A 27,576-nucleotide genomic window follows, 5' to 3' on the forward strand; every position below is an offset into this window, starting at 1 on the left:
ACACAAATGTCCTCAATTTTTGAAATTAAATGAAAATAGCTTAATGGAATTTAGACAACCCTCACCATGTTTGAAATCCTAACAGAGCACTGTACTAGTATATGAAATCCTGAAAATGAAGGTGATTAGTAATGTCATTGCTCAAACTAGGTGCAAAAAATTAATAGCCTAGTGAATTTTTTTTTTTTTTTTTTTTTAAGAACTGTTAGTCAGAAATATTAGTAATGCAGGTAACAAATGTGTTTTGAAGCCACAAACATATTTTAGCATCGAGTATTTAAAAATGTCAAAATAAAAGGAAGCGCATCTTACTGCTTATAAGTACAAAAACTAAGTCTCTGAATTTTTGGTGTGCTTTTATTCCTTTTAGGCATAATAAAGGAAGACGTTTAAACCAAATATGATGTTTAAATAAATTACATACTTTCATCTTTTTGGTGGTGGCTCTTCTATATTGATAACTGCCTTAATATTTGCTTATTCATTTAATTCACAAGGAAATGCTAACAAGCACTACTTATACTACTGACTAAGGAGCACGCTGTAGTGAATATTCTTTAGAGACTGTATCTAATATACAGCTAAGACCACTTCCTTAGGATGAACTAGACCACAGATAGACTATTACACACTTTACATAAAGTTTCAAAGGAAGATTAGAGCTAAAGCTACCATAGCACTCAGAGCAACACAATTCTTAGTTTGTGAAGAACAAAAAGTGACCAGAGGGGGAGGAAAAAAATTCAGGTTGTTAAGATTTCTACTCTGTCTAAATTTATGTTCAAATTAATAGCCCAATAACACTTCCAGCACAAGGCACTGTTCCCTCTCTATAACAGTGATCTTAGGATCCATATGTTTCATCTGATATAAAGAGGGAGCTAGAAGCCAGAGTGCAGTAGCATTCAACATTAACCTGATTAAAGAGACAGTAACCTTTTTTGTCCACCTTAGTGTATGAGTTGCTGTGACCCAAAAAAAAAATTTAAAAAGTACCACTTCCAATTTCTTTATTTGTAACCTTTTGAAACTAATCACATAGAACTACAAAATTAGCAAATGCCTTGAAATCTGTATACAAAACATAAATTACCTCTAATTTCAAACTCAGTTATTATTGTACCACTCAATCCTTAGAAAAAGTGGCTCCAACACTAAATCTCAGACCATTCTTAAAAAAGGAAACTGTTCCTTTAATGTCACACCCTGCCCTCCCCCCCACACCCGAATTTCAACAGGTATCATTTAGTCATCATCCTCAGGGACATTGCCAAGATGAGATTTAATGTTCCGTTCCCATAACTTCTGGTTGTCAGAAAACCCATGCTTTCCTTTGTTGAAAGAATTTGGTCCTGCTGAGGTTGGTGTATCTCTGCAAAAAGAAAAACAACAATTAGATGTGGAGATTAGTTTAATCAAATAGTTGGGAGAACTGGATGTGTGACTGGAATGTTTCAGCTTCACTTTGCTGTTTCATATCCAGCTTGTGTCAGGAGTGCCCAAAAGTTACAACTGTTGGTATGGCTCTTCAGGGGCTTCTTATGTGAAATGAGCTTAGTTCCCCTCAGTTTGGTTTCCAGTGGATAGGTGTCTGTCACAAGAAGTCATCACAAGTGGCAGTGTTGTCACCTGTCCCCAGAATTGATCCCTCCAAAATCAGCATGAGACACCCGGGCAAGGGGGGGAGGGACAAGTACCACTGCTGCTGCCTGTGAAATACTAGCTCTATGGATAAAAAAAACACAGGATCCAGGCCTGTCAATTTTGCATCTTTCAATAATAAGCCGACAGACAATTTTTTTTGTTTTTTAAGAAATAAAATGTTAAACTGCTTTTAAAGTCTGAGACCCAAACTTAGCCATCATCTCTGGGTGCAACTTCACTGAAGACACCTCTGTTTATATTAGAGCCTAACTTGGCCCTCACTCTCTCAAAGTTGTAGCAGCCAGAAATTAAGTTTACAGATGCATCCAGAGAATGCAAAAACCATTATATACTCATATTTTCAGTAACAGTTAAGTCCCCATATGGAGAGATTATGCTGGTGTCTTAACGATAACATACTAAAGTACTTCTTATGGGGAAAAATTCATTTTAAAAAACCCCATTCAACCCAAGCCCTTTTTTCCATATGCAGAGATTCAAGTTCTGAACAGACTACCCCAGTCTAGGAATGTTTATACTGTGAAGGGTAAAACCAGATAGTCTGGGGTTGGGGAAATCTGGAGTTCGATAGAAGAAAAAAAAAAAAAGACACACAAGAGCAGAAGTAGTTTGCTTCTTTCAGTAACAACCACAAACTGCATCCAAATTTGCATCCTGTGGGAGGAAGCAGAACCTCTCTTCCCACTCTGGCAAAGCTAAGGGGGTATTTAAATGGGTGCGTATCTGCAGGCCTGCATTCAGCCACAGCTGACACACAAGAGGAATTCCAGTTGATAACATCTCATTTCTGTAGAAAGTGACATTAAAGCTAACCTGTTTGCCCTTCATACATTTCTGGACCATATGCAGGACTTAATCTGAACTGTAGAAGGTCCATCCTCCCCACCCATTCAACTCCCTCCCACCCCTCCTTTGGAAGAATGAGGTTAAAGCTGATCTACCTTCCAATATTCTTCATGCGCATCTTTGCTTCTGGAGGCATTTCTTCTGGTTCACTCTAGTTAAAAAGAAAGAACATGGATATGAGGGCATAGTTAAACATTTTATTCTTCTCTGTTGAACATTCAGAAGCCAGACATGAAATGGAACTAACAATCTCTCAGGAAAGTAATAAGTTTTAGAGCACACAGTGCCTATAGTCTATAAAGCCAAAAATAGGGGTAAAGAAGTTTGCATGTGATAAGTAGATCCACACTATAGAGAAAGACCTTTCAAATTCAGTAAGATGCCAGCAAATATGCAGTACAATTTATCAGCGGCTACCATTTTGGCAGCATGAGTTAATCACCTTCAACCATTTGCCTTCTAGGGCAGACTTACCCATCATATCATAATGTGTCACCATGACACCCCAGAAGCCGTCTCATGACCTTTTAACATTCTGCAAGTGTAGGACACTAACAAGTGGCAATGCCTCACTAACATCAGGAAAATCTTGGGAGAGGAATGGTACTGATGTCAACCCTAAGGACTTCTTTCCTGTGTGTTGTCTCTTCTACCTCCACTCTCCCAATTTTCCTTCTTTCTTTCCCCCCTTCTCCTTTGTGCTCACAAGGTCTGCAGCAATCACAGCCATTACCACATATCATTCATCCAAGGTTTTTCTAAACCATCCTATTACCAATCGAAGTATTAAACAGGTTATTTAGCATTTCACACATGGAAGAGGGCCCGATGGGAAATGGACTGGCAATTGAAAAGCACTTGTGCAACGTGTGCAGAAATAAACTACTTAGCTTAATTTATCTCTTTACAAGCCAAGCCAACTTTTGTATCCAGCTTTATGTATAAAACAGTGTTTTGTGACAGAGAAGCATGGCAGGTGCAACTGAATCAGAAGTGTGGTAGTCAGGCTTATCTATGGTAGTCACTCAAGGAAAACACTCAAGATATACTAGGATTTGTCTCAAAGGAATGCATGGCCATGGTATAGATCAGTGAAGAACTGTACCATCAAGTACTCTAAATTACCCATCTTTTATTAAACTTAAAATGGAACACATTAAATAAAATATTACGTGTCATTCACTACACTGTAGATCTAGCCCATACCTGAATGTCTCAGCAGTATTTAGATTCAGTACACAACAGGAGGAAGACAATTACATTAAAAACCACAAAAAGAGGGAGTATCTATTTGCCTCTCTCCTCCCTCTCACTCCAAGGAACATTGGCAGCACTTGGTGAGTTACAGAAAACAAATGTTGAGGAGTCAGGACCTCCTGAACAAACAGTCAGCTCTAAAGCAACCACATTGCCCCGTCTGTCTGATTAACTCCATTTTAAAGTCTTAATTTGTGTGACCAATATGCCTGTTCAAATGTATCCCCTACCCCCTCTTCCTTAATACACTATGGAGACCCATTGGTCCTGCTGAGGAATGGAAACTCTTTTTGCATCTCACACTTGCAGTCTTGTGTTTCTGCCAACTCTGCTGAGGCCAAACCTCTCCATGCCCTTTCCCAATTAGCTGAATTGTTTACCACCACATTATTGCACTTCACTGGGGGGAACATCATTTCTTTTCAGTTACTCTAGCCCCCCATCAAACCCATAGACAGAAAGCAACACTGAGAAGTTGAACTAGTTTCCAGCAGGGCAATCTGGAGATCTGGGCTCAAGTTCCCTAAGTGAAAATGAGATTACTGGTCTCTTTTCTAGTGAAATTTTATTAACATTTCTAATTATCGCATATATTGACCTTTGTCAGTTAACTGCTCATATATTTTTATGTATATGCTTTGCAGCTTGTGTAAAGTGGGGGTGCTTAAGCAGTTGTGCAAAAGCCTTGAAAGAATGTGGATTAATTGGAAAGATTGGTCCTGGAAGGTAACTTATAAAAGTCTGAAGAAAAGACCCCAATTATCAGGAATGGTGCTAACTGGTTTTAGCACAGAGCAGTGTTAAAGTCATGTAGGTTCTGATAATAATTTATCTTTTTAATTACATTATTTAACAATTTCATTGCTAATATCTGCTGTCCGGTGTCAGAGCCAGCCAAGCACCCGAGGTTTAGTCCTGTTGTATCTGACCAGTGCTTATAACAGCATGTTACTATATGGGTGTGATGATTTCTTAGGTGTGTAAGGCCCATTTGAAGTGTCCCTATAAGCACCATTCAACCTTTAGATTTAATCAAGGAATTTATGGTTGAATTGGTTTTGTGGTGGTATTCTGTATTACTGATAAAATAAAAAATTCCAACAACATGTTTAAGTGAAACACTGGATCAGTTCCTAATTATAGTGCACTGACATTTTTGTGGAGAAGCTTACAGAGTACCTACTCATACTGCCTAACTCTAACCAGCACTAACTGTTCCCCTCTGTAGTGAGTGCCAGCCATCAAGTGGTATTTACTTACATCATCATCTTCATTGAAAACTGCTGCTACAGAAAGGGTTTTTGGAGCAAGGGTGGGAGCAGGCTCTTTAGGTTTCTGAAATAGATTGAAAACACACCAAATGAAATCAGACAGGTCTGCTTACTTGACTAGGATCCATTTAACCTTTCAAAAGACTTTTTAAAAATGGAATTCATTAAACATCTTTAAAAAATTACTTCAATTTCAGTGAAGACATGCATAAGTTAATTTCTAACTGGCTAAACTAAAAGTCAAGGTAGTTCTCTGAAGTAGACAGAAAATAGTTTTCCAGTAACAGGACAAGGGAGCATCTGTCCATTTGGGCAAGATGTTTTCTGATGAACTAGTCCGATCCTCCCAGATTTCAATTCCCTATAAGCAAGTATTAGTTTTTTTGCAAACATGCATATTACAGTGGCAAGTGGCTACTGGTGCATGACATGGGAAATTAAATCAGAATCTGAGCAGCTTGTGACAACTATGTCTCAAAAATAACACACGCAGGATTGGGCCATATCCCCATCTGTTCTTTATTCTTGAAGCCACACTGGAGTATTTAAGTCTGTCAACTGCAAGAGGCTGAGCATTTGTCTTTTTGTACTTTAACAGGTCTTAGAATTCTTCTTGATTGAACAATCAAATGCTTTTTAACTAATGTTTCCAATTCAGAAGCAGAAGGTAACAGACTGTTTCATACAGGGGGTCTTTGTTGGAAAAAGCTCAATTTACACTTCCCAGACAGACACCTTCCTCTACTCAAAACATATCCAGCCATCAAAATCTGAGACATTTTTGTACTCTGTATAATGCAAAAGGAATCAAAATTAATGACTCCAAAGAAAAATAAGACGACAATGTTTAAACTGCTGGTAATAACTTTGATTTACATAGCATCATCCTGCTCTAGTGCACAATGCTTCCTCACTTCTGTAGTATTATGGAGACATTCTGCATACATTTACACTCTGTGGTCATACATACAGTAGTGGGTATTGGGGAGGAACAGGATTAGGCTCAGTGTGTCAATGCAGCCACATCTATTCATTATTCTACCTGTAAGGAACAATTGCTGCTAAGAAGTTTATCTTCCCTAGAGGTATTAACACAGACCACTAGGATAGGCCAGAGGGCAGGGAAAAAATAATGATCCCAAATTTCGATGCAAACATAGCTGAATCACTGAGCTAGAAATCCTAAGAGCCAATTGAACTTGCTAGTGGCTCAAAAGGCATCTTTCTCAATTTTTCAAGGACTGTGTTTACCTTATTGTGTATGTTCTAAAATGTTTTTTGTTTTTCTGATTTGAAAGCAACATGCCCTTAGAAAAACATCCTACTGAGCAATCTTTTGCTGCTGGTTTGTAAAATGCTGACATTGTACCTACAGAGTTCTTGAGGAATAGAGATTGAACTGAACCTATTTAGAGATTTACAATGGACACTTCACTGTGGTATTTGAGAACTGTGTAAGAATTACATTTATAAACAAGCATATGCTTGCCTGTCCCAGAATAGTGAACAATGAAGCAGGTTAGTCAATGGGAAAAGTAAAGATCCATTTGATTGCTAACAAACTGGAAACCTCTTCAATTTAATTTAATACATCCACATAAATCATCAGGAGAAGGAATCATCAAATCTGTTCTGGACAACAGAGGATTAGGATTCTTGGAAACGTAGCATGGCAATAAGGCCCATTTCCTGTACATTCTGCAGATACTGATCTCAGCACGTATTACATTCTAGTATCTTTAAATCAAGCTGCCCAAGAAGCCTAATTTATGCAAATGCCAATTGGCCTTGTGACAGAAGAAGCAAAAATGAAAGATACATTTTCCAATGCAAAAATAATATCTTAGAAGTTAAAGATGACAAAGAATTACTAGTCCACCCAGAGGTGTCAGTGCAAGATATAGTGCTTTTCCCTCCATCTAGTTATAAGTGTCCTGAGCATTGAAGCTTCCAGCACTGCTTCAGGAAGCTATTCCAGGCTTAGATCTTAGAGAATTATTTCAGATATTCAAGGACAATTTAGAGTTAATTTTGTCCCATTACTCTTCCTCTCTCTTGGACAACTCTAAACAATTCTCACTGGTGTTATACCCTTAAAATACTTACTAGAACAAAAGGATAGGCCCCACAACACTTCCCCACATGTCAACTTCAATATTTTTAATCAACCTACCCACATTAAGTTTCATTAACTTTCTCTCCAAGTCAGTCCCTCAAGAAGAAAATACTCTCTCGGTGTTAGGTTTCCTTTAAAAATAAACCAAACATTCAAACAACTTACATTTGCTCCAAGTTTGATGGATATCACAGGTGCCTTCTTTGTTGTCTGACTGCCTATGGCAAATCCAAACTTGGACATTTTGGCAGGAGCAGGCTTTGTGGTGAAATCTTCAGCTTCTTCATCAGCTACCCGTTTCTCTGCACTGCGACTCGAACTTTCCCCTCCATTACTGGAAGAAACAGTCTTAGTTTTCACAGGTTTTTCTGCCTCTTCTTCAGGTCCTGGTGAAGTCGAAACAACTTACCAAGATGAGCTATTTTTACTGAGCAGATTGTTGGGAGCAGCAACCTCATAAAGCATTGTTATGGGGAGGGTACTTACAGTGCCAGCAGTCTCCACCACTGCTGCATATACAGCAGACAGCATGTAAAGACAAACAGTGAAAGAAACTGCAAGCACTTAACTAAAATAGTACAAAAAAAGTCTTTATATATACAAAAGTCTGAAAAAGCATTGAAGCATCAGATCACTGTTAATATGGGACTGTAAATTTATCTAGACAGTTACATTTAATTTTTTAACAGTCTTCTGGGGTTTAGGTTGCACAAGTTAACATTTCACATTTGGAGTCCCAGTTTCAAACATAGTGTACACAATTTAAGATTAGACACATTAGATTTATTTACATAAAAAATGCCCATGTTAGTCTATACATAGGCTCCCTTAGCAGATCATTAAAACCATACAAGTAGTTGAGACTGGTAGTCTTAACTTAATTTCTAATCACTCCTTGTCTACATCCCTCAATTCAATATAACTGACTGATTCTGTTTCAGGAGGAAATCAGCACCAGAATCGCTAACTGAAGCAAAGTGCTTTTGAGAAGCTTGTATCACGCCTGGGTTTGCAAACTCATGGGAAATGCCCTTTTCCTGTGAAAATGACCCATCCAGCACAACACTCCCATCAAACCTGTGCTCATATACAGAGCTCCCTCAGCCACACCAAGTGAAAAAAATGGTACTTGGAAGTTTCACTATGCTCCTGGAGTTGGTGGAACAGTACACACATGGGCACAGCTTGCTCCTCTGCTGCCACAAAAGCAGGAAGAAGAGAAAAAACCGATGGAGAATGGACAGAAAAGGAGGGAGTTCACATCAGTGGTCTGAGGACAATATTACCACGTTTGGGACCCAACTACGTCCCTTGCTAAGAGGGAAAGCAGGGGATGGGAGCACCACACAGGCAGCAAATTCAGACCTTAAGTGAAGGGTCTGCTTTGCACTGCCCACTAGCAACTGTCAGCAACCATGTGGAAAAAACAGCAGTTCAAAACTGGGGATGATTACCAAGATTGTAGCCTTAGGGCAAAGAAACAAAATCCAGAGAAACAGAGGGGCTAGAGAAACAGGGAAATCTGTGAAAGGGGAAGTCATACTCTGTTTTAGCATAACAGAAGTCTTTAAATACATATTTAAATCTTAAATATGATGCCTCCACAATACAGCACCACTATTTTTCCTAAGTATGGATGCATGGTGCCCTCTCTACCCATCCCCATCCTCAATCTATAGTAACTTCATTTAACATTGTAGTTATGTTCCTGAAAAATGAGACTTTAAGAGAAACAATGTTAAGTAAATCCAATTTCCCCATAAGAATTAATGTAAATGGGGGGGTTTCGGTTCCAGGGAAATATTTTTCACCAGACAAATAAATACACACACACACACCCAGTATAAGTTATAAACAAACAATTTAATACTATACACAGCAATGATGATTGTGAAGCTTGGTTGAGGTGGTCAAGTCAGAGGGTGGGATATTTCCCAGGGAATGCCTTACTGCTAAATGATGAACTAACACTCGGCTGAGCCCTCAAGGGTTAACACATTGTTGTTAATGTAGCCTCACACTCTACAAGGCAGAACAAATGGAGGGAGGGGAGACAGCATGGCAGACAGAGACACACACCGTGTGTGTGTGTGTGAGAGAGAGAGACACAGACAGACGGGCACACATTGCCCTTTTAATTACATTGACTTTTAAAGTAGCTCAGCAAGTTAGGACCGCAGCTGCTCCCAGCAAGCTCCCTCCGTCCTGAGCCCTGTCATGTCATGTCCCCCCGCTTACCCCATCTCTATAGAGTGGGGCAGAGGACCGGACAGGAGCAGGGAGAAACCTTGACATTAGCGCGCCGCCGTCCCCCCCCGCTCAGCAAGCAGGAGGCTCCCTGGAGCAGCTCCAAGGCAGAGGGCAGGAGCAGCATATGGCAGTGGGGGGAGGGACAGCTGAACTGCCTGGCAATTGATAGCCTGCTGGGCGGCTGCGGCACAGGGAACTTAGAGGAGCGGGAAATTGATAGGGTGGCTGCTGGTCCACCCTGGTTCCAAGCCCCCACCAGCTAGCTGCAATGGGCTGCTCTTTCTGCAAGCAGTAGACAAAGCAGGCAGCTGCCAAATAACGTTATAAGGGAGCATTGCGCAACTTTAAACGAGCATGTTCTCTAATTAATCAGCAACGTAACAACAAAACAACGTTAACCGGGACGATTTTAAGGGAGGAGTTACTGTACCTATAATTTCCTGCCATGCTTTCCAAGTCATACAAACTGCCTGTCCATGATGTTTCTTGACTGGGGAGCAAAATATATTGTTAACTCACTGTTTCAGTCAGCAAAACAACAATAACTAGATGCAACCAACTTAGAACAGTTATTTTACCCTTGGGAGCATAATAGACAGTGAAACTGACTAGGAGCTCAATGGTAATTAGTAATTAGTTTCACTATCCATGAGCAATGCAAGTCTGTGCTGCTACCCAGCTTGACTTAGGAAGAGAGAAATAAAAGTGGGGGTAAGGAAAGAATAAAGTTACAGACAAGTGAGACAGAATCAAGAGGAAGAAGGAGACATGAAAAAGTTAATTAGGAACAGCAATGTTCCTAGTTCTAATGCTAGTAATTCCATCTGACACTTCTGAATGCACATTACAGAGCAATTTTTCTAAGTGTACCTTAAAGTAGCTCTAAGTGCAAGACTAGTCTTTCATGTAATCATCCAAAGTTTTAATTCCTAACTTTAGAAATGGTAGTTTAGGATAGGGCATATTTAATCCAAAATGTTTCAGGCAGAGAAACATCACTGTACTTGGAATATGTTGTCTTGCCAATGGAACATAAATAACCCTTTCTTAAAATGCTGAAAGATATATTTCTCTAATGATGATCACAGCAACAAGAATATCTTGTCACAAAGTTTACTATACAGCCCCACTGTCTAATTAAGCTTAAGTTCAATTAGTAAAGTGTGGAAGTTCAGAAGCCAGTTTTAGCAACTACACTCAGAGGTCCAAACTGGAAGGAAGGGAAGGCCTGGGAATCTCAAAATGTAAATTCAAAAAATGGGTTATTCTGAGAGAAAACCCTTGCTGGCTTGCAGGCTAGGGAATCACCAAGAGAAGGAATGAGTGTAATGAGCCAACAGGATTTTATATTATTGCTTTAAAAAAAAAAACAAAAAAACATTTTCCCAGTCAGCAGTCTGGCCAACTCATTCTCTACTTTGTGGTATTTTATTTTCTTCTCTTTCATTCCTCATTTTAGAATTTTTTCTTGCTTTATCTGAAGGAACAGAAACTGAGGCAGTGTGTTTATTAACAAGCAGCTTGTAAATTTTGACTACAAGAGCAAAACAGAGTGATGTGTGTATGCATGGAAGAGTCTGAGGAATAACTGAAGAGTGATTATGCAGATCGGACACCCTCAATAAGAGGGCTGGGAAGTACACAACTAAGAAAAAAAATGTAGTTATGCATCAGTAAGTATAACATGCTTGCACTCAGACTGGCTAAGAATTGAATTTCTGGCAATTATGTATTTGAATTGATAATGCAGTATTTAAGTAGTTGGCCAAAGCTGGATTATAGTTTTATTAATATTCCAAGATTAGCCAAAAATTAATTACTTAAACTGGAAGTTTAGACAAGACTGACAAGTCTTCTCTGAATCTATTCCTGGAACAGTACAGATTGTTCGTTGGCAAGGAAATTACAAGTGAACTGGAATCTCAATCATTTCAAGAGACCCTCTCACAGGTGCCCATATGTAACAAGTTTCAGGTAACTGATAAATGGGGCAAGCAGAGATGGGTTTAGAGCTTAGTTCCTGTTCTGAAATTGTGTGCACCAATCTTTGTTAAGAATGTAGGACTTGATTCTACTGAAAATCTTGCAGAAATCAGATGAGCTTGCATAACCATGCAAAGTAATCAATTTCCGAAGAGATGCAGCAATATGTGCTGAATATCAGAGGAACAAGACAAAGCCCTTTATGTAAGTGCTGCACTAAAATTCTATATGCAGTAAAGTTAGACAATAAACGGATCCCAAGGTTAGAACCACTATAACATTACACACGTTATGCATAACATTAGTATTGAATAGGAAAAGTGTATGATGATGATTTTCAAGACTTTAAAGCCACTTGTGTGTCCCCTACATTCTCCTATTCTCTCTCCCACCCTTCTTTCTGAAAATCACTAGCCTCTATCACCACCATTCTTTGTGCCTCTCACGCCCCGCCACTCTGAGCTAAGCAAGATTATATTTTTATAGAAATTAACGTTCTTCCTATAGAAGCCCCAATGTATTGCATTTTTTAAGTCTTTCTTCTGCAAGAATTTCTAAGCACTTCCCTATTAAGCCATAGGGAGCCAAATTATGTATTTTAAGGCTAGATTTAAACCTTTCTAGAGCTCCAAACACTATAAGAAGGAAGTACAGTACAGAGACAGGGGAAGCTCTTAGTAGGGACATGTTTCATCAGTGTATCAGTTATGCCTTTCTAGAGTATGATTTTTACAAAGGGAGATGAGCTTACTCATTCAGAAAGGGCAAAAAAAGAGACTCTACCCAGACCAGACATTTGCTTTTATGGAACAACTAATTCATTATCTTTAAAACACATTAATGGCAAACCTGGAATACTGATAACTAAAAGCTGAACTCTAACTACTGCACTCAAGGAGCAGATGAGTCTTGTCCTCTTTTTACTTTCAACAATTGAGTCTTCTCTTTCCCAAAATTGGCTTCCAGGACAGCCTGTGGAGGTGGTGTGAACACAGCTACATTTAAGACCAGTAGCGGAGTGCTAGCAGCAAAAGTTTCCCTACAGAAACTTCACTTGCCTGATGAGCTGCAAAATGTTTAAAGCAGCCCAGTGAAAATTTCCCTTAAGTACTCTGTTTCTGTAGGTAATAAGAAATCTAGATACTAGTCTTCTCGTTGCAAAGCTGTTCTTGAATTAGGTTTACCAACTGTTCTCAAGTGGAATTTTTTAGCCTCTCTCTAAGCCCCACAGTGCATTTGGGTTTTTGTGCTTTCATATTCTTTTTTCTAATGTCAACCAGATCATATTCCACCTCTCTTTTCTACCTCCCATAAGCATCACTGCTATTTTCATAACTACCCAGACCTGTGCTCTGTATTTAGGTCATAGCTAGATGGAGGAGCGTTGCTTTAAGGAAGAACTACTCACTTGCAAGTCAACAAGGACATATAAGTGAGCAGTTTTCACTCTCTTTTCTGTGTAGGTTGTGCATCTGATAAACAGGACTGGCAACGATGCTAATTTTATAGCTTCTCAAGTTTCTGCATTGCTCATTCAATAGATCTCTTGCCTCTGGGCAAGGTTGAGAGTTCCGGACCCCAGTGTAGACTATTAAGAGTCACATCAGAACAAGAGCACTTCCCACCTATGTTCATTTTGGAAAGCCTTCAGCAACTCAGGAAAAAATTCAAGATTTCACATCAGTTTCTAAACAGCAAGGAATAACTCCAGTGTCTTGGCCAACCTTCCACTTTAATTAAAATAATGTTCTACTGTCCACGGTTGTGTGTGGGCCACTGAAGACTGCATGTCTGCAAAACGAGTCAGTCACTGAATTACTAGCATCTAATTTACTGTTTCCTACAGCACTGAGGTTTAAGGAGCTACACAAAACCAAATATTTTTGTACAGATAAGTAACTGTATAGAGGACTAATGACACTACTTATGTGCCTATCTGAAGATATTCTCACTTGTCAAGCCTGTTTTAATTAGTTTAAAGCCTTCATTTAATTGCTAGAGAGTGGCCCCATCTGAAGTCCCAATGAGTTATGTTTAAACCAAAAAGGGGGAAAGGGTCAGCCTTTGGCTTGGCAAATATACCATTACCGCCAGGTGGAAGATGAGGGGGGAAAAACATTCAGTTTTCCAAGACAATGGACAATAAATGATATGCTGGTAGATTCTAATAGCAGACTCAAACAACATTAACCTCATTTTCACTTTATATACACAGAGATCTTGTAAACTGCTACCAAAAGAGTATAATGTTTGAAGTAGTGTGTAAGGAAAATTATAGTTTACTGAGAACTGTAGAGGCACCATATAACCATAAAATAAGCTGAACCTTAAGAGGTAGAGGTATTGTAGATCCTTTGGAGCTACGATATACATTATTTCTCTCAATATTTGGTAGAGCTACTCATTGGGCAGTTTGGTAACAAAATATATGTATTTGTTTATGCAAATTAACCTACTGGATACCTTAACTTAAAAAAAAATAAGAACCAGGGAATATGACCAAAAAATTGACATCCCTGGACAATACTAAGCCCAATCCTGCAGTCTTCATCCAGGCAAGATCCCCACTGAATGACAGGAGCTTTACCCAACTAAGCACTGCAGGATCAAGTCCTCTAACTTTAAAGATCAAGTTTAACTACTCGGTACAATCCAGTAAGAGTGGACCACACCGAGTTAATGACTAGACTGCCATTTTTCCTCTGATTCAAGTAGCCAAAAAAAACCCCCAAAACCTATGCCATGAGACATAACTTCAAAGATGTGGGTACCAAATTTACTGAGATCAAGCTCTCTATCAGGCTGGTCTAGTGGTCTCAAGGCATCACAGGAAGACAACCCCTCTCCCTGGTGCCCCTCCCCAGCATAGGTGCTGGAACTAAGGGTGCGGGTGGGAAATGGTTCCTGTCACATACAGGGTTTACAGTGCGGTTCAATAGCTCTCAGCACCCCCGCTGCACAATTTATCCCTGCTCCCCAGCCGTACAGCTCCAGGCCTGAGCAGGTCGGTCCCGGTCAGCGCAGGTGACACCCCCACGCTCCTGCGGCCGAGCCCGGGCCCCGCATTTCCCTCGCTAGGCATGAAGCCATCCAGCCAGGGCGGGCCGGTGACTCACCCCAAGCGGCCAACCACCCGCGGGCCGCACTGAAGCCACCCGGAGCCAGACACGGCTCCCTGGCTCCGCAGCTGGGCAGGCGGCCGGACTCTGAGCAGCCGGAGACCGCGCCCCGGGCCCCCCCCCCGCCTGGGCCCTTCCCCGCCTCCCCAGAGGACCCCGCCCGGGTCCCCTCCCCTTGCCCGCCCTCGGGTCCCCCATGCGCGGGGAAGGGGGGATATGGGGTGAGCGGCGCTGCGTGTTCACCTCCGTCTGCCTGCGGCTGCGTCGGCTTCTCCTCTCCCGCTTTGCTGTCCGCCATTTTCCCCCACCGCCTCCCCCCGGCTCCTGAGCATGCGCGTTAGCCTGCTTTAGTTCTCCCGCTCCCTCCCTGCCATACAGGAGAGGCGGCGGCCGCAGAACCTAGAGAAAGAACTCGCCCCCCTGTGGCTAGGAGTGACGAAGCCGGAAACGGTCAGCGCGTCACATGTCTCAGGGCAGCGGCGCTTCCGCTTATGCGGCCAGACGCTCCTCGACGCAGGGCAAGCTGACTTCCGCTGCGTAAGTGACCGCCGCAGAGGAACGCGGAAAGCAATAAGCCGCTCTCTGATTGGTCAGGAGGAATGGCTCCGTCCTAACCAATCAGGGTGCCACTTGGGCATGGTTGGTGATGAGCCCTGGAGATTTAAAGGGCCAGGAGAGGAGGTAATCTCTCGTCCCCCTTAACATAGGTTTTTCTGCCCCAGTGGGCTGGGAGGTGGGGAACAGACAGAGAGCGACACACACGGTGCCCCACATAATGGCAGGACAATGTGGAGCGAATACACGTCATATGAGAGCCTCGCTGCTGCACCATCAGCCCTCCATTCGAGTCTGATCTCTACCACAGATTTGCATGTGGGTCCGTTCCTGGACCCACAGATCCGCCTGCACTTGGTACAGACACAGGTCAGGCCGGGCCTGGCCGCCACTGCTCCAGAGTGAGCTGACCCAAAGCCCAGTGACGTCAGTGGACAGACCATGGGTTTGAGATCAGGCCCACCATCTGATGGTGAACCTCGGAGCCCTGAGAGGAGAGTCCTTTTGCTCAGACAGACAGGAACAGCTCACAGCTTTAAAAACAGAAGTCCCAGGTTCAGTCTCTGCTACCAATGACACGGCCAGGAGCATGCTGTTACAAGGGATTGCAAACAGGAAGAACTGAACTACTGTTGGTTTCAGAGTAACAGCCGTGTTAGTCTGTATTCGCAAAAAGAAAAGGAGGACTTGTGGCACCTTAGCGACTAACCAATTTATTTGAGCATAAGCTTTTGTGAGCTACAGCTCACTTCATCGGATGCATACTGTGGAAAATACAGAAGATGTTTTTATATACACAGACCATGAAAAAATGGGTGTTTATCACTACAAAAGGTTTTCTCTCCTCCTACCCCATTCTCCTGCTGGTAATAGCTTATCTAAAGTGATCACTCTCCTTACAATGTGTATGATAATCAAGGTGGGCCTATTGTTGGGTGTTGTAGCTACATTGATCCCAGGATATTACAGAGACAATCTTCATATTACCTCATAGAATCTCAGGGTTGGAAGGGGCCTCAGGAGGTCATCTAGTCCAACCCCCTGCTCAAAGCAGGGCCAATCCCCAATTTTTGCCCCAGATCCCTAAATGGCCCCCTCAAGGATTGAACTCACAACCGTGGGTTTAGCAGGCCAATGCTCATCCACCTTGCCTCTCTATGAATCTGTGACGCTGGGGACAAGCTTCCCTGTCCCCACTCCGTCCAGACCCCACTGCTGGTGGCTGACCCACATATACAGTTTCATGAGCTGGCTGACAACTGAATCTTTTAGCTTAGGCAGAAGGTCCACAATCCTGAGGTCCCAGATTTGATCCCTGATGATGATGTCTTAGGGCCAGGTGAAGCATTTCTGCTTGTATATATTCTATTCCTGTTTTCATTTTTAAATGTAGAGCTAAACTAAAAGGACTATCACTTTCAAATCTAGTCAGTTTTAAGAGCTTTAAAAACTAGTTTGTGGTTCTACACTTAGCCTAATCACTCCACCAATTTTTATGGTTTTAACCTATTTTTTAAAAATGGTTTTCTTTCCTGTTACTGTATAAAAGCAAGGGAATAGATAATAGTAAAGGTGAGGTTGATTGTACATCAAGTGCTCTCCTGCACACAGTAAACTCACTGAAAACAAAATAAAGTTACTGTAAAAGATGAATCAAATAATCTTACATTATTTGTAAAAACACACTTTTAGCTACAAGTGCATTTAAGTTGATGTTTGCAGTATTGTAGCTGTGTTGATCACAGGATATTAAAGAGACAAGGTAGGTGAGGTATCTTTTATTGGACCCACTTCTTGTTGGTGAAAGAGACAAGCTTTCAAGTTTACACATGGCTCTTCTGGAGAGGATGGGGGTGTAAATTTGAAAGGATTTAAAAAAGGGTTTCCCATTGCTCTCTGGTCCAATGATGTTCTCCCACTGCTCTCTGGCCCAATGACTGTTCTGCTGTGGATAAATACTTAGTTCTTGGGCCAGAGAGAAAAAGAGAGTAACTGTGTAGTCCAGTGATGAGGGTACCCATGTTGGAGACCCTAGGGCATCCCCCTGCTCTAATCACTCTTTCATTATTTATTCAGAGTGCAATAGGTTCAATAGGAGAGATTGCGGGCACCCCACATCTGAATATCCCATCGCTCAGTTATTAAGAGTACCCTCCTGTACAAATACTTTCTCTCCTGCTGGCAGAGGTGGGGAAATGAAGCTAGGTTTCTCACATCCCAGGTGAGTGATTTACCTACTGGGTAGACCTCCGCCAGCCCTTTTATGTGGGGCAAGTCATGTGCCTAACTCATTCCCTCAAGAAGCAGTTTAGGTGCCTCTACCAGATACCTGCATGATTTGTTTGTGAATTGCTAAACTGACATAGGCACCTCTCTCAGAGAGGGGTGGGGCTTAGCATACATCTAGTCTGCATCTCCCACTGGCTAGATTAGGTAACACCTCCCTTAGCCTGTTGCCGAGTGCACTTTTAGGCCTCTCTCTCTCTCCCGCTTCATTGTATAAGGCCTAGATACTCAATTTAGCTTTGGGGATTACAGCATTATTCTTGTGATTTTCTAGATGGCTAAGATGGGCACCATGATGCTCAGTATTGCAACGCTTATAACCCTTCATAGATTCCACCCCCAGTAGCTTCTCATAAGGAAGACAGATTCTCATTTGTATTTTTAAAGATGCAGGAACCAATGAACTGTTAGAGTCTTTTGATCAGCAATATTTTTTTCAGTCACATCTAGGAAGATATCCTGTTTGAAATATGAAGGTAAAACAGGCCTGACATTTACTTTTCACCTTGTTCCTGTGTAAAAAGTCTAATCAGGCCCCCCTTAAAGTCATAACATTTCTGTTTAAAATTTTTGTAGGTAAGACAGGGAAATTGTCCCATTTTCACTGCTCTTGGGCAGAGGGTAACTAGAACTGTGATATGTAAAGGCTTTTTCAAAGGTAGGAAAAAACCCTAATCTGCAACTTGAACAGTCATTTTCACCTAAATCAGTGATTTAAACTTCAGGCATAACTGAGAAGTGTTGTGTATTTTCAGTACAGAACTGCCACATGAAAAGAGACTCTCTGCCCCTAGGGGTATTACTAGTACCCGTGTTTATTATTTTCAAAAGCTGTAGAGGATTGGAAAAACCTACATGATAAAAGGGACAAAAATGCATATATTTTTTAAAAAGAAGTCTTTCACAGGTCCACATCGCTTTCTTCCACAAGGTGAGCGAATTTTAGAACTGCAGGTCAGATTGTTTTATGTTTACATTCACAAGGCATCACATCAGATACTAAAATACTTTGAATGAATAAATGATGCATCATCATAATGAGATCTTTCTAAAAGACCATGGAGCAAACTCCCTACTCGCCCCCCGCCCCCACAAAAAAAAAAACAAAACAAAAAACACCCTCAGAAAACAAAACCACAACTTATTCACTGGGGTAAGAGCCAGTGGGCAAATCAGCTACATTCTAAGATCAGTATTCAAGACATTATTAGTGTTGTAAACGAATAGAAAGGCTAAGGTCTGCAAATATTTACTAAGGCATTTGTACATCCACTAGATTAATAGTATCCAGCTAGCCTCTTACAGCGTCTATATTTACCATATTTCAGTCCATGAACTAATCAACCACATTACAGCATTTGGTGTTAAACAAGTAAGGGTTTAAATGAAGTTATATCCACCACAGTTTTATTCAATTTAATTACATTCTTTCTTATGGTGCAATTTGTAGATTTGATCATCACAGCTTTTCCTCATGGATTTTTTTTTGGGGGGGGATGGGGAGGGAACAAGCCTGTTAAGCTTCTGTTTAACTAACTGCAATACAAAGGTTGTAAAAAACCCATATCAGACAGCAGTTCTAGTTACTCTTTTACCCTTCAGTTTTTTCCATCCAATTCCCACAGAAGTCAATGGAAATTTAAGCCTATTAACAGTATAGTTTGCCTTTAAGATTCTTCAGCTATCCACCATTTTTTCTGTGTTTGCTTCCTGAAGGAATTCTCTACAAAGGGCTTCTTTACTTTTTCCTGACTATTGCTAAATTCAAACACCTTTGTTCTTCTCCCTGTATCAGTTTTATGCTTTGAATAGAAGGATGTATCTACAAAAGCTTCATATTTTCTTTTTGGAACGAATTTCAGCGCCTCCAGCCAATCTCCAGTATCTTTTAAAGTTAATAAAATACGAATCATTTGGTCCAATGTGAGATTTTTGGCACCAGTTTCCCACTTCAAGTACCTCTCCAGTGGAAGACGTTCAGTTGTTAATTTCAAGCGTTTTGCATGTGCAAGAGAGATTCCAGTCTGTATATTCCTGTCAACCATTGATCCAACTATATAAATTTTATCATGCTCAAACTTCTTCATTACATTGGGAGAGTCAGCAGTTAAGTAGATGAGCTTGTCGCTTGGAAAGACATCTGTGTGAGACTGTTCTGTCACAGTCACAAGTAAATTGTCCCATGCCTCTCCATAGCGCTTGACAAATTCTTTATGGTATGGGCCATCTACTTTGATATTACAGAAATGTAAGTGAAAAGGATCCACAGCTCTTCGATTCCAACCTTCGGTCTCCATTAGCTGATTCACTGTGTTCTCCATTTCTCTACGTGACATGTAATTTTCGTAAGCCATGTCAAATACTAGAGGCTGGCCAAAGATCATAGCCTGAGCAGTCCTCCAGTTATACATCTTATCCATAGACTTGGACCAAAACTGTAATAAGAAAGTATTCTTCAGCTCACCAGTATCATTTTTTTTAGCCTTTTCCAGCCTTTCCCTCTTTGCTTCCTTTTGCTTTTCCTGCTTTACTTTATTAGCTTTCTTCACTTTTTCTTTGACAGCTAAGTATTTTAAATACTTCTTTTTGGATGACTTAGTGGAACATTCCATAAGGGTCTTTATCTCTTCTTCACTGATATTTTCTGGAACAGTTTTGCCAGCTAGCCTCCACATCTCCACAAGTTCCCTTGTGGCAGCTAAAGTAGAATCTTCCTCACTCTCAGATGCCTCACCGACTTCCTCTTGCATTCCAGATCTCATGACATTTTTCCACCCATCCAAATCTAGCTTCTCAGTGGGGCTGGATGAAATCTGCTTCTTCAGGGCAGGAGACAAAATCAGTGTTCTACATGGAACTGACCTCTGGGGAGTTGTTAAAAACAAATCTTTTTTTGACCCATTCTGCATAGCAAACGGAAAAACCGAACGTCTCACAATGCTTCTGAGAAGCATATTAAAAAACTTCATATTTAGGAGAGTGTTGTATTCAAGCAGTTATCTGCAAAAATGGTAACAAGACAAAAGAAAAACAAAATTAGTAGTCACAGATGTGAGAAAAACTCAATCTGCTTCTAACTTTAACTCCTCAGATGAACAGGAAGTTACTTCTTAGCACTTGATATCAATATTCTAATTAGACTTTTACTTTTTTACTGTCTCTAAAAGAAAATAAAGTTGATGTTGCTACTAGAGGAAACAGCAGTTAGCACTGTTGCTTAAATCAGCTGTGTATAATTCCAGGTCAAGTCAAACAATACTTAAATATGTTTCAACCCTCCCACTTCAATCACTCTTGTATGTCATTTGTGGATAGGAAGCTTTGTGCTGGAAGCATGCCACTGCACACAGATGCCATGAATGCTTTCATAGGTGCAGACCACAGAAGCACAATTCATTCTACTTGTGGTGTGACAATGTGGGTGAGGATTTCTTTTTGAGTAGTTTTTCCAAAAAATTTTCACATCACTAATGCTTATCTCTTTGAAATGTAACAGTAAAGTAGGGAAGCGCCCGTGGCAAACTCCTGCAGGCTTATGGGTTTAACTTTATGCTGTCACTGAAGCTAATGGGACTACTCACAATATGTAAAGTTATGCATGTGAATAAATCTAAGCCTAAAGTACCAATCCTGTAAACACTAAAGCACATATATAGCTTTACTCATATGAGTAGTCCCATTAATTTCAACAGGACTCATCACACAAATAAAGTTAAGCAAACAAGATTAAGTGTTTGCAGAACTGGGCCTAAAACAGAAGTAACTAAGCTGTTTTTTCATATCCTTTTCTCCCCATGGCCAACCCTAAGTAGAGCCAATGAACAAATTAGAGAGTTCAATTTAAAAATATGAAACAAATTAAAGGCAAAAATAAGTTACACATTAAAAAAAGCTTTGTATGCTATAATCTTAATTTACTATACCACCTGAAACTTAAAAAGTGTCCTTATTTGAAAAAGGACAAGTTAAATCTTTTTTTTTTTTTAAATTAAAGAAACTAAAGTATAAACAAGAAACAGATTATTAAAACAAAATATTCTGTAAATATGCCATTGTTTTGAGATGCTATTACTGCAGTGAAAGTTGACTAATATAATGAAAGAGTTAGACTGTATAAAGTTGATGGACAACTGCAATAAAATTGTTAATACAAATTATCAACATTGAAACAAGAAACAGTACAATTTACAGGATAGTAAAATAAAAATGATTCATTCTGTGGAACAGGACAAAAAAACCCACTGAGACTTTAACAAATTATATACTTCAAATATGACATTAAGGTACTAAAATCAAAAATGCACATGAGAGAATGTACATAAAGGAAAAACACATGGGGCCCAGCCTCAGGTAATCTAATGTGGCATAGCTCCAATGAAGTAAATGGATCTGTGCTTATTTAAATCAAATAAGGATTTGACCCAAGTTTTCCAATAAAGCCACGTTACTGCTAGACTTGTCCAAGACTGAGTGTATTTGCTACTGGTTCATTTTTGCTGAAAGCTCTAAAAATCCCTTTAGAAAAACCTGGGTATGGAACACAGAAAAACACATTATTTGGTATTTATAAAACACAGGAAACACACCCCTCTTTTAAACACAGTTTTAGTGCTAGGTCTCTCAGAGCTAAACTGTCTTAGTTGAACAAATAATTCTGCTATGTCTTCCATAACAGAGGTACAGAAACTCATGCTGTAAGCAGGTGATCATTTGAGTTAAAGAACTTACTTGTCCCTTCTACTGAAAGCTGCAGGAGGGGATGCTTTTAAAACGATCTTAAAATTAACCCATAATGCTTAGCCATTACAAATACATTTGACATTTCAAAGCACTTTTCATACATTATCGTTCAGTCTTTAGCGAACATTATTATCCCTACTGCACAGATGGGTGGGTGGCGTGCACGCACACGGGGCTCAGTGATCCACACCCCGCCCCACGCGTGACACCGGGCCCGGTATCAGGAGCAGCGGCCTTACAGGCCGCCCCGCAGCAGACGAGAGGCCTGGTCGGTGTCTGCCCTCTCCGCACTACCATGGCCCGGGGCTTCCACCCCGGCGGCGCCAGCGGACCCCAATGGAACGGGGCCGCCCGCTGCGGGACCCTGGGGAACCAGAGCCCCCCTCTCCCCGGGGCGGCTCCGGCTGTGCTGGAAACTCGGCGCCCTGTGCCCGCCCCCGGACACGCACCTGCAAGAGCACCAGTCCCCACGTGCCTCTCGCTCCGACCTATCCAGTCCCACCTCGAGAACCCTCCGACGCGCCGCGCTTCCACTTCCAGCCGGAGGGTTCTCGGGTGTGGGACCCACCTCCCCCTCACTCGGAAGGGAAAAAAGCTCCAGCAGCCACGCCGCTGGGTTGGCCTGCTTTCCAGCTGCTCTGATTGGCTTTGGTTTGTAGCCAATCATAGGGTAGGATCTGCGCTTGCGCGCCGAGTGGTTCTGTCCGATAGACGGGCCTGGCGGTGCGATCATTGGGTCCGATGTCTCCATTTTTCTTCAGGTGCGCGGTGTCTGCCCGTCCTGGTCCTCGGGGTTCTGCAGCTGCAACTCTAGGTTCCTACCTTCCTTTAGGGTCCTATTGCGCTTCCTGCCTCCGGGGTTCTGCGGCAGGGCAGGGGGCAGCTGGAGGCCGGGGCAGGTTCCAGGGCTCATACTGGGGCGAGACGGGGGAGCCCAGTGGTAGCGGGGGAGGGGCAGCAGTTTGCAATGGCATAGAGCGGCCAGAAGAAATCAGTGTGATTGAGGGAGGCTGCAGATGAAGGGGCCTCATGACCCAAGGTGGGGAAGGGTGTGTCAGTATCAGATCCGCTTTCTATGGCTCCCAGGAGCCCCAGGCTCCTCTCCTCAAAAGGCTTCATGCTCCACAGGACAGTGGACACAGTCCTTTTCTCTGCGGTGTGTGCTGCTGGGATATCAGTCCATCTGTTGCTCAGTACCACAACAACACTGGCAACTTGGAAGGAGTTCAGAGCAGGGTAGCAGAAATTATGTGGAAAGCCTGACATGAGGAAGAGTTTAAAGGAGCAAAATATTAGAGCTTCGACAGATGAAGACTAGGGAGGAGATTGAAGAAGATGCAATAACAGTAAAGAAATATTGACCGGTGTAAACATCTGTGATGTAGAGGAATTACGTAGTGTGGTATATGAGGATATAATAATGGGATAAATAAAGAAAAAGAAACTTCAAGCTGATTATCTGGGGAAATAACTTCCTGAGAGTGAACTGTACTGTGGTGTAGCACAGTCTCCCAAAGGAAGTGATTGCAACTCCTTTGCATAAATTATTTTAGACTAGACAAAGTGCGAGAAAATGTGCTGAAGGAGGCAGTCCTTCTTTGGCAGGGAGATGTACTGAGTGATCTAATAGGTCTCTCTTAAATCTCAAACACATTTTATTTGGTTGCTGGTACAGCTGAGGGAGTCTCAATCTGGTGAAAGTTGACAGCCTCCCATAAAGATTGGGAACCACTGATTTAGGCTGTGCATGTAAAGTGCACATAGGGTGACCAGATAGCAAGGGTGAAAAATTGGGATGCTTTTTTGGGGGTGGAGGTGGTAATAGTTGTCTGTATAAGACATAGCCCCTAATATCGGGACATCTGGTCACCCTAAGTGGACATGCTGTGGCATAGAAGATTTCGTTTTGTGAGTGCATCGTATCTTATATTTACTGCCAACAATGTATATTCTTCAACAGGTCTTCTGTTATATCCTTCCAGACCTTTTTGATATAACTGAACTAACTAGATAGAACTGCAGTAGCCAGACAACCTAGTGCTTGTACAAAATGTAAATTGATAGCTCCCCCTTGTCTTTAGGGACCTGCTTTTTCTCCAGCTGCTCACAACACTATCCTTTTTCTCCTCTCACATCTTTATATCCCATATATCACCTTCTTTGCCAATAGTCCCATATTTAAATAATTCACACAGCCTTTTTTAAATGTTGTTTTTAAAACTGATTTTCTTTAAATCTGTGTGCAACTCTCGCTGAAGCCCATGATATAATAGACAGGTATGTAAGTAAGCTGGTCTTTCTTTTGAAGAAAGCTGCACTGTGTAGTAATATTTAATTTTTAGTGTTTGGAGCAGTATTTTCTCTCTTTCCCCTTAAAAAAAGAAATCCTAATAGATTAGACTGCTTTAAGCAAACACTTAAAGCCCATTGTCATTGTCTAATCAACTACTTTTTTGTGTGTGGTAGGGAGGCAGGTTTACCAATTTTGACAGTGTCTCTTTTAATAATTAGATACAGTGTTTGATGTCTGGAGCCATTTTCAATCAAGATGAGTTTCCTGCTGCCCAAACTGACCAATAAAAAGGAAGTGGATCAGGCAATAAAAAGTGTAGCGGAGAAAGTTTTGGTTCTTCGATTTGGGAAAGATGATGATCCTGTTTGTCTTCAATTGGATGATACTGTAAGAGCAATTTTTAAAAACCTTTTATTGATGCTATGCCAATCATTACGTACACATTTGGTGCAATAGAATGAAATGACATGATACTATCAAATAATATAGAAGGAGCCAAATTACAATTAAGTTATTAGTGCACTGGGAATGAAATGTAAAGTGGAGTAATTACAGAATACTTCACTCCCTTCCTAAGAGTGTGGTGAAAATTAATCATAGTTAGGGCTCCATGTCTGTCACAGAGGTCATGGATTCCATGACTTTCCACAACCTCCGTGACTTCTGCAGGGGCCAGTGTAGTTGACCCCGGGGACAGCTACTGGAGTGGCCGCAGGACAGCAACAGCAGCCACTGTTCCGCCCCCAGGCAGCAGTTCCCAGCCACCTGGAGCAGCCACGACCCTGGGTAGCAGTCCTTGGCTGGCCAGCTGGAGCAGCTGCAGTCCCCGGCCCTGGGCAGTGGTTCCCAGCCGGCCAGAGCAGCTGCAGTCCGGGGCAGAGGTCCCCAGCCAGCTCGCCGGAGTGTCCACGATCGCGGACAGCAGTCCCCGGACAGCCGGCTGGAGTAGCTGCAGTCTGGCCCCTGGCAGCTGGAGCTGCTGGCCCCAGGCACCCTCTCCAGCAGCAGCAAACCCCCCCTCCCTGTCCCCCCACCACACAGTGCACCCCTCCCCCATTTAAACACAGGTATTTTTAGTATAAGTCATGGACAAGTAACACACAGGCTGTGAATTTTTGTTTATTGCCTGTGACCTGTCCATGACTTACTAAAAATACCCGTGACTAAATCATTGCCTTAATCATTGTTTGCAAAGCACTTTGAAACTGAAAAGTGCTATATAAACTTTACTTTATAGCATTTGCATATAGTACAATTAGGGGTGCAAGGCACCTCACAGAGAGAATAAAGACATGGAGTGATATCCTTGCCCTTCTGAAGTCAGTGGGAGTTTTGCCATTGACTTCAGCGGAGCCAGGATTTCATCCGGATTCCTTCACCTAAGCAGTTAGACTACACAGTAATAAAAACAGCTGTACCCTTTCTACAATACACCTTCCACCATTGCTGCCAATGGTGGAGATGCACTCATGGAAAATTACAGGATTGATTTTTTTCCCCCAGTGTAAATGCACACAAAGGGAAGTTAAATGACTTGCCTGTGGCCATACAGCAAGTAGTAGAAGTGGTCTTACAAATCAGGCATTTGTTTCCAGGTCTCATGATATGAACACTAGTCCATGCTACTTATGTTTGAAACAAGATGGACTAATATTTATATTTAAAATTCAGTAATGTTCAAATATCCATGATGTCTTCTCATAAGACAAACATTTCTCCGAGAATGAATTGCCATGACAGAGGTCTTTGCTTCCTTATGCTTGCACAACTGATTCTTCACAGTGACCAAAACATGATATTGGAAAAAAGCATGTGCTCAAAGCAGCAACCCGATCACGAATTAATTAAAAAAAATATTTTTAAAGATAAAGATCAGTCTTTCACTAATTCTGACTCTCCCTTATTTAAAAAAACAAGGTTAGCAATTACAGCTGTGCTTTTAAACTTGGCATGTTTTGCCTGCTCATGTTAGAATCTGTTTTTATCATGTCTTTCTCAATTTCTAAAGCTTGCAAAGACATCTCATGACTTAAGTAAAATGGCAGCCATTTACTTGGTGGATGTGAACAAGGTGCCAGTGTACACCCAGTATTTTGACATCAGTTATATTCCATCTACTGTCTTTTTCTTCAATGGACAGCACATGAAAGTGGATTATGGGTATGTCAGTTTGCATGAGGTTCTCTTCTGTTTACCATAATTAGCACAGTCTCTGCCTTTGTTATCTTATGAGGTGGCTTGAGAAAACTGTACTTTCCTTTGTCAGTAGTTGCATGAATATTGAAAGAGAGCAGGCCAAGTAATGAATGGGCAGAGATGCTGAACTACGCCTTTCATTTTGAAATACCCTCTCGTTTAGTACTGCGTGAAAAAAACTCTGATACATTTCACAGATGATGTGCAGTATAATGTCACACTTCACTCTGCTCTCCATGTTAAATTCTTGGTCATACCACAGCATCTTTTTAGGTTTTTGAGGTCTGGTCACAATAATTCCTATATTGCCTTGTCTTTTTACTTCATGTATACCATACCAGAGTGGTTCAAGCCATAAGAGTGACTAAATCAAAATCCTCCTTTCTGTTGAATAAGTTTTCTTGTCTTTAAAAAGTTTGTTTCAGACCCTTTAACAGGCATTTACATTTCTACTGTCTTTATCTGCTACGTAGGTCTCCAGATCACACTAAATTTGTGGGAAGCTTTAAAACAAAGCAAGATTTCATAGATTTGATTGAAGTGATTTACCGTGGAGCAATGCGTGGAAAGCTCATTGTACGGAGTCCTATTGATCCAAAAAATGTTCCCAAATATGACCTTCTCTATCAAGGAATTTAAAATATTGATTTGAGATGAGCAAAACTTGTGAATTCATCTTGAAGATCATATTGGTCACCCTTTGAAGACAGACATTCTGTCACTTTCTTATAAATAAAGGTACATGTTTACTTGTATGAGTCACACAAATTATTCTCTGAGATGCACACTATCTAATGGCTATGATATGGTGCTTTGAGAGTGAAATTATCTCGAATGTGGTATTGGTGAGTGAACAAATCACATTAAAGCATGAGCATGTACTGCTTTGTGATCACTTAATACTGTTCTCAGTAGGAACAGTATGCAAACAATTGACCGGTTTTTCATTTTTGTTTTAAAATAACCCTTCCATTTTGCATATTTCACCAATTACTGCCT

At 41.3% G+C, this 27,576-nt stretch overlaps 3 protein-coding genes across 10 annotated transcripts; 1 reads left to right on the plus strand and 2 right to left on the minus strand.

The window, feature by feature from the left end:
• Nucleotides 1-339: 339 nt before the first annotated feature.
• Nucleotides 340-14,927, minus strand: PCNP (PEST proteolytic signal containing nuclear protein). 4 transcript variants are annotated; one of them, XM_077821341.1, is made up of 6 exons: nt 14,751-14,927; nt 9,836-9,895; nt 7,321-7,489; nt 5,029-5,103; nt 2,607-2,662; nt 340-1,372 (listed from the first exon to the last, which is right to left on the minus strand). In XM_077821341.1, exons 1-6 carry the CDS (start codon nt 14,837-14,839, stop codon nt 1,246-1,248), a joined length of 576 nt encoding a protein of 191 aa, XP_077677467.1. In that variant the 5' UTR covers nt 14,840-14,927; the 3' UTR covers nt 340-1,245. The 4 variants fall into 4 exon arrangements, with proteins under 4 accessions (XP_077677467.1, XP_077677457.1, XP_077677485.1 ...); XM_077821331.1 differs by having other exon boundaries at nt 7,321-7,541; nt 14,751-14,923; XM_077821359.1 differs by lacking the exon at nt 9,836-9,895 and having other exon boundaries at nt 14,751-14,926.
• Nucleotides 14,928-16,825: 1,898 nt separating this feature from the next.
• Nucleotides 16,826-22,658, minus strand: TRMT10C (tRNA methyltransferase 10C, mitochondrial RNase P subunit). 3 transcript variants are annotated; one of them, XM_077821383.1, is made up of 2 exons: nt 22,538-22,658; nt 16,826-20,348 (listed from the first exon to the last, which is right to left on the minus strand). In XM_077821383.1, exon 2 carries the CDS (start codon nt 20,315-20,317, stop codon nt 19,016-19,018), a length of 1,302 nt encoding a protein of 433 aa, XP_077677509.1. In that variant the 5' UTR covers nt 20,318-20,348; nt 22,538-22,658; the 3' UTR covers nt 16,826-19,015. The 3 variants fall into 3 exon arrangements, with proteins under 3 accessions (XP_077677509.1, XP_077677526.1, XP_077677517.1); XM_077821400.1 differs by lacking the exon at nt 22,538-22,658 and adding an exon at nt 22,190-22,520; XM_077821391.1 differs by lacking the exon at nt 22,538-22,658 and adding an exon at nt 22,077-22,212.
• Nucleotides 22,659-22,706: 48 nt separating this feature from the next.
• Nucleotides 22,707-27,332, plus strand: TXNL4B (thioredoxin like 4B). Of its 3 annotated transcripts, none has more exons than XM_077821413.1 (4): nt 22,707-22,849; nt 24,600-24,768; nt 26,390-26,541; nt 27,051-27,332. In XM_077821413.1, the coding sequence occupies exons 2-4, from the start codon at nt 24,637-24,639 to the stop codon at nt 27,214-27,216; spliced, it is 450 nt and encodes a 149-aa protein (XP_077677539.1). In that variant the 5' UTR covers nt 22,707-22,849; nt 24,600-24,636; the 3' UTR covers nt 27,217-27,332. The 3 variants fall into 3 exon arrangements, with proteins under 3 accessions (XP_077677539.1, XP_077677547.1, XP_077677555.1); XM_077821421.1 differs by having other exon boundaries at nt 22,785-22,902; XM_077821429.1 differs by lacking the exon at nt 22,707-22,849 and adding an exon at nt 22,990-23,127.
• Nucleotides 27,333-27,576: the final 244 nt, after the last annotated feature.

This window comes from Eretmochelys imbricata, chromosome 1, assembly GCF_965152235.1.
Source record: "Eretmochelys imbricata isolate rEreImb1 chromosome 1, rEreImb1.hap1, whole genome shotgun sequence".
Classification (NCBI taxonomy): Eukaryota; Metazoa; Chordata; order Testudines; family Cheloniidae; genus Eretmochelys; species Eretmochelys imbricata.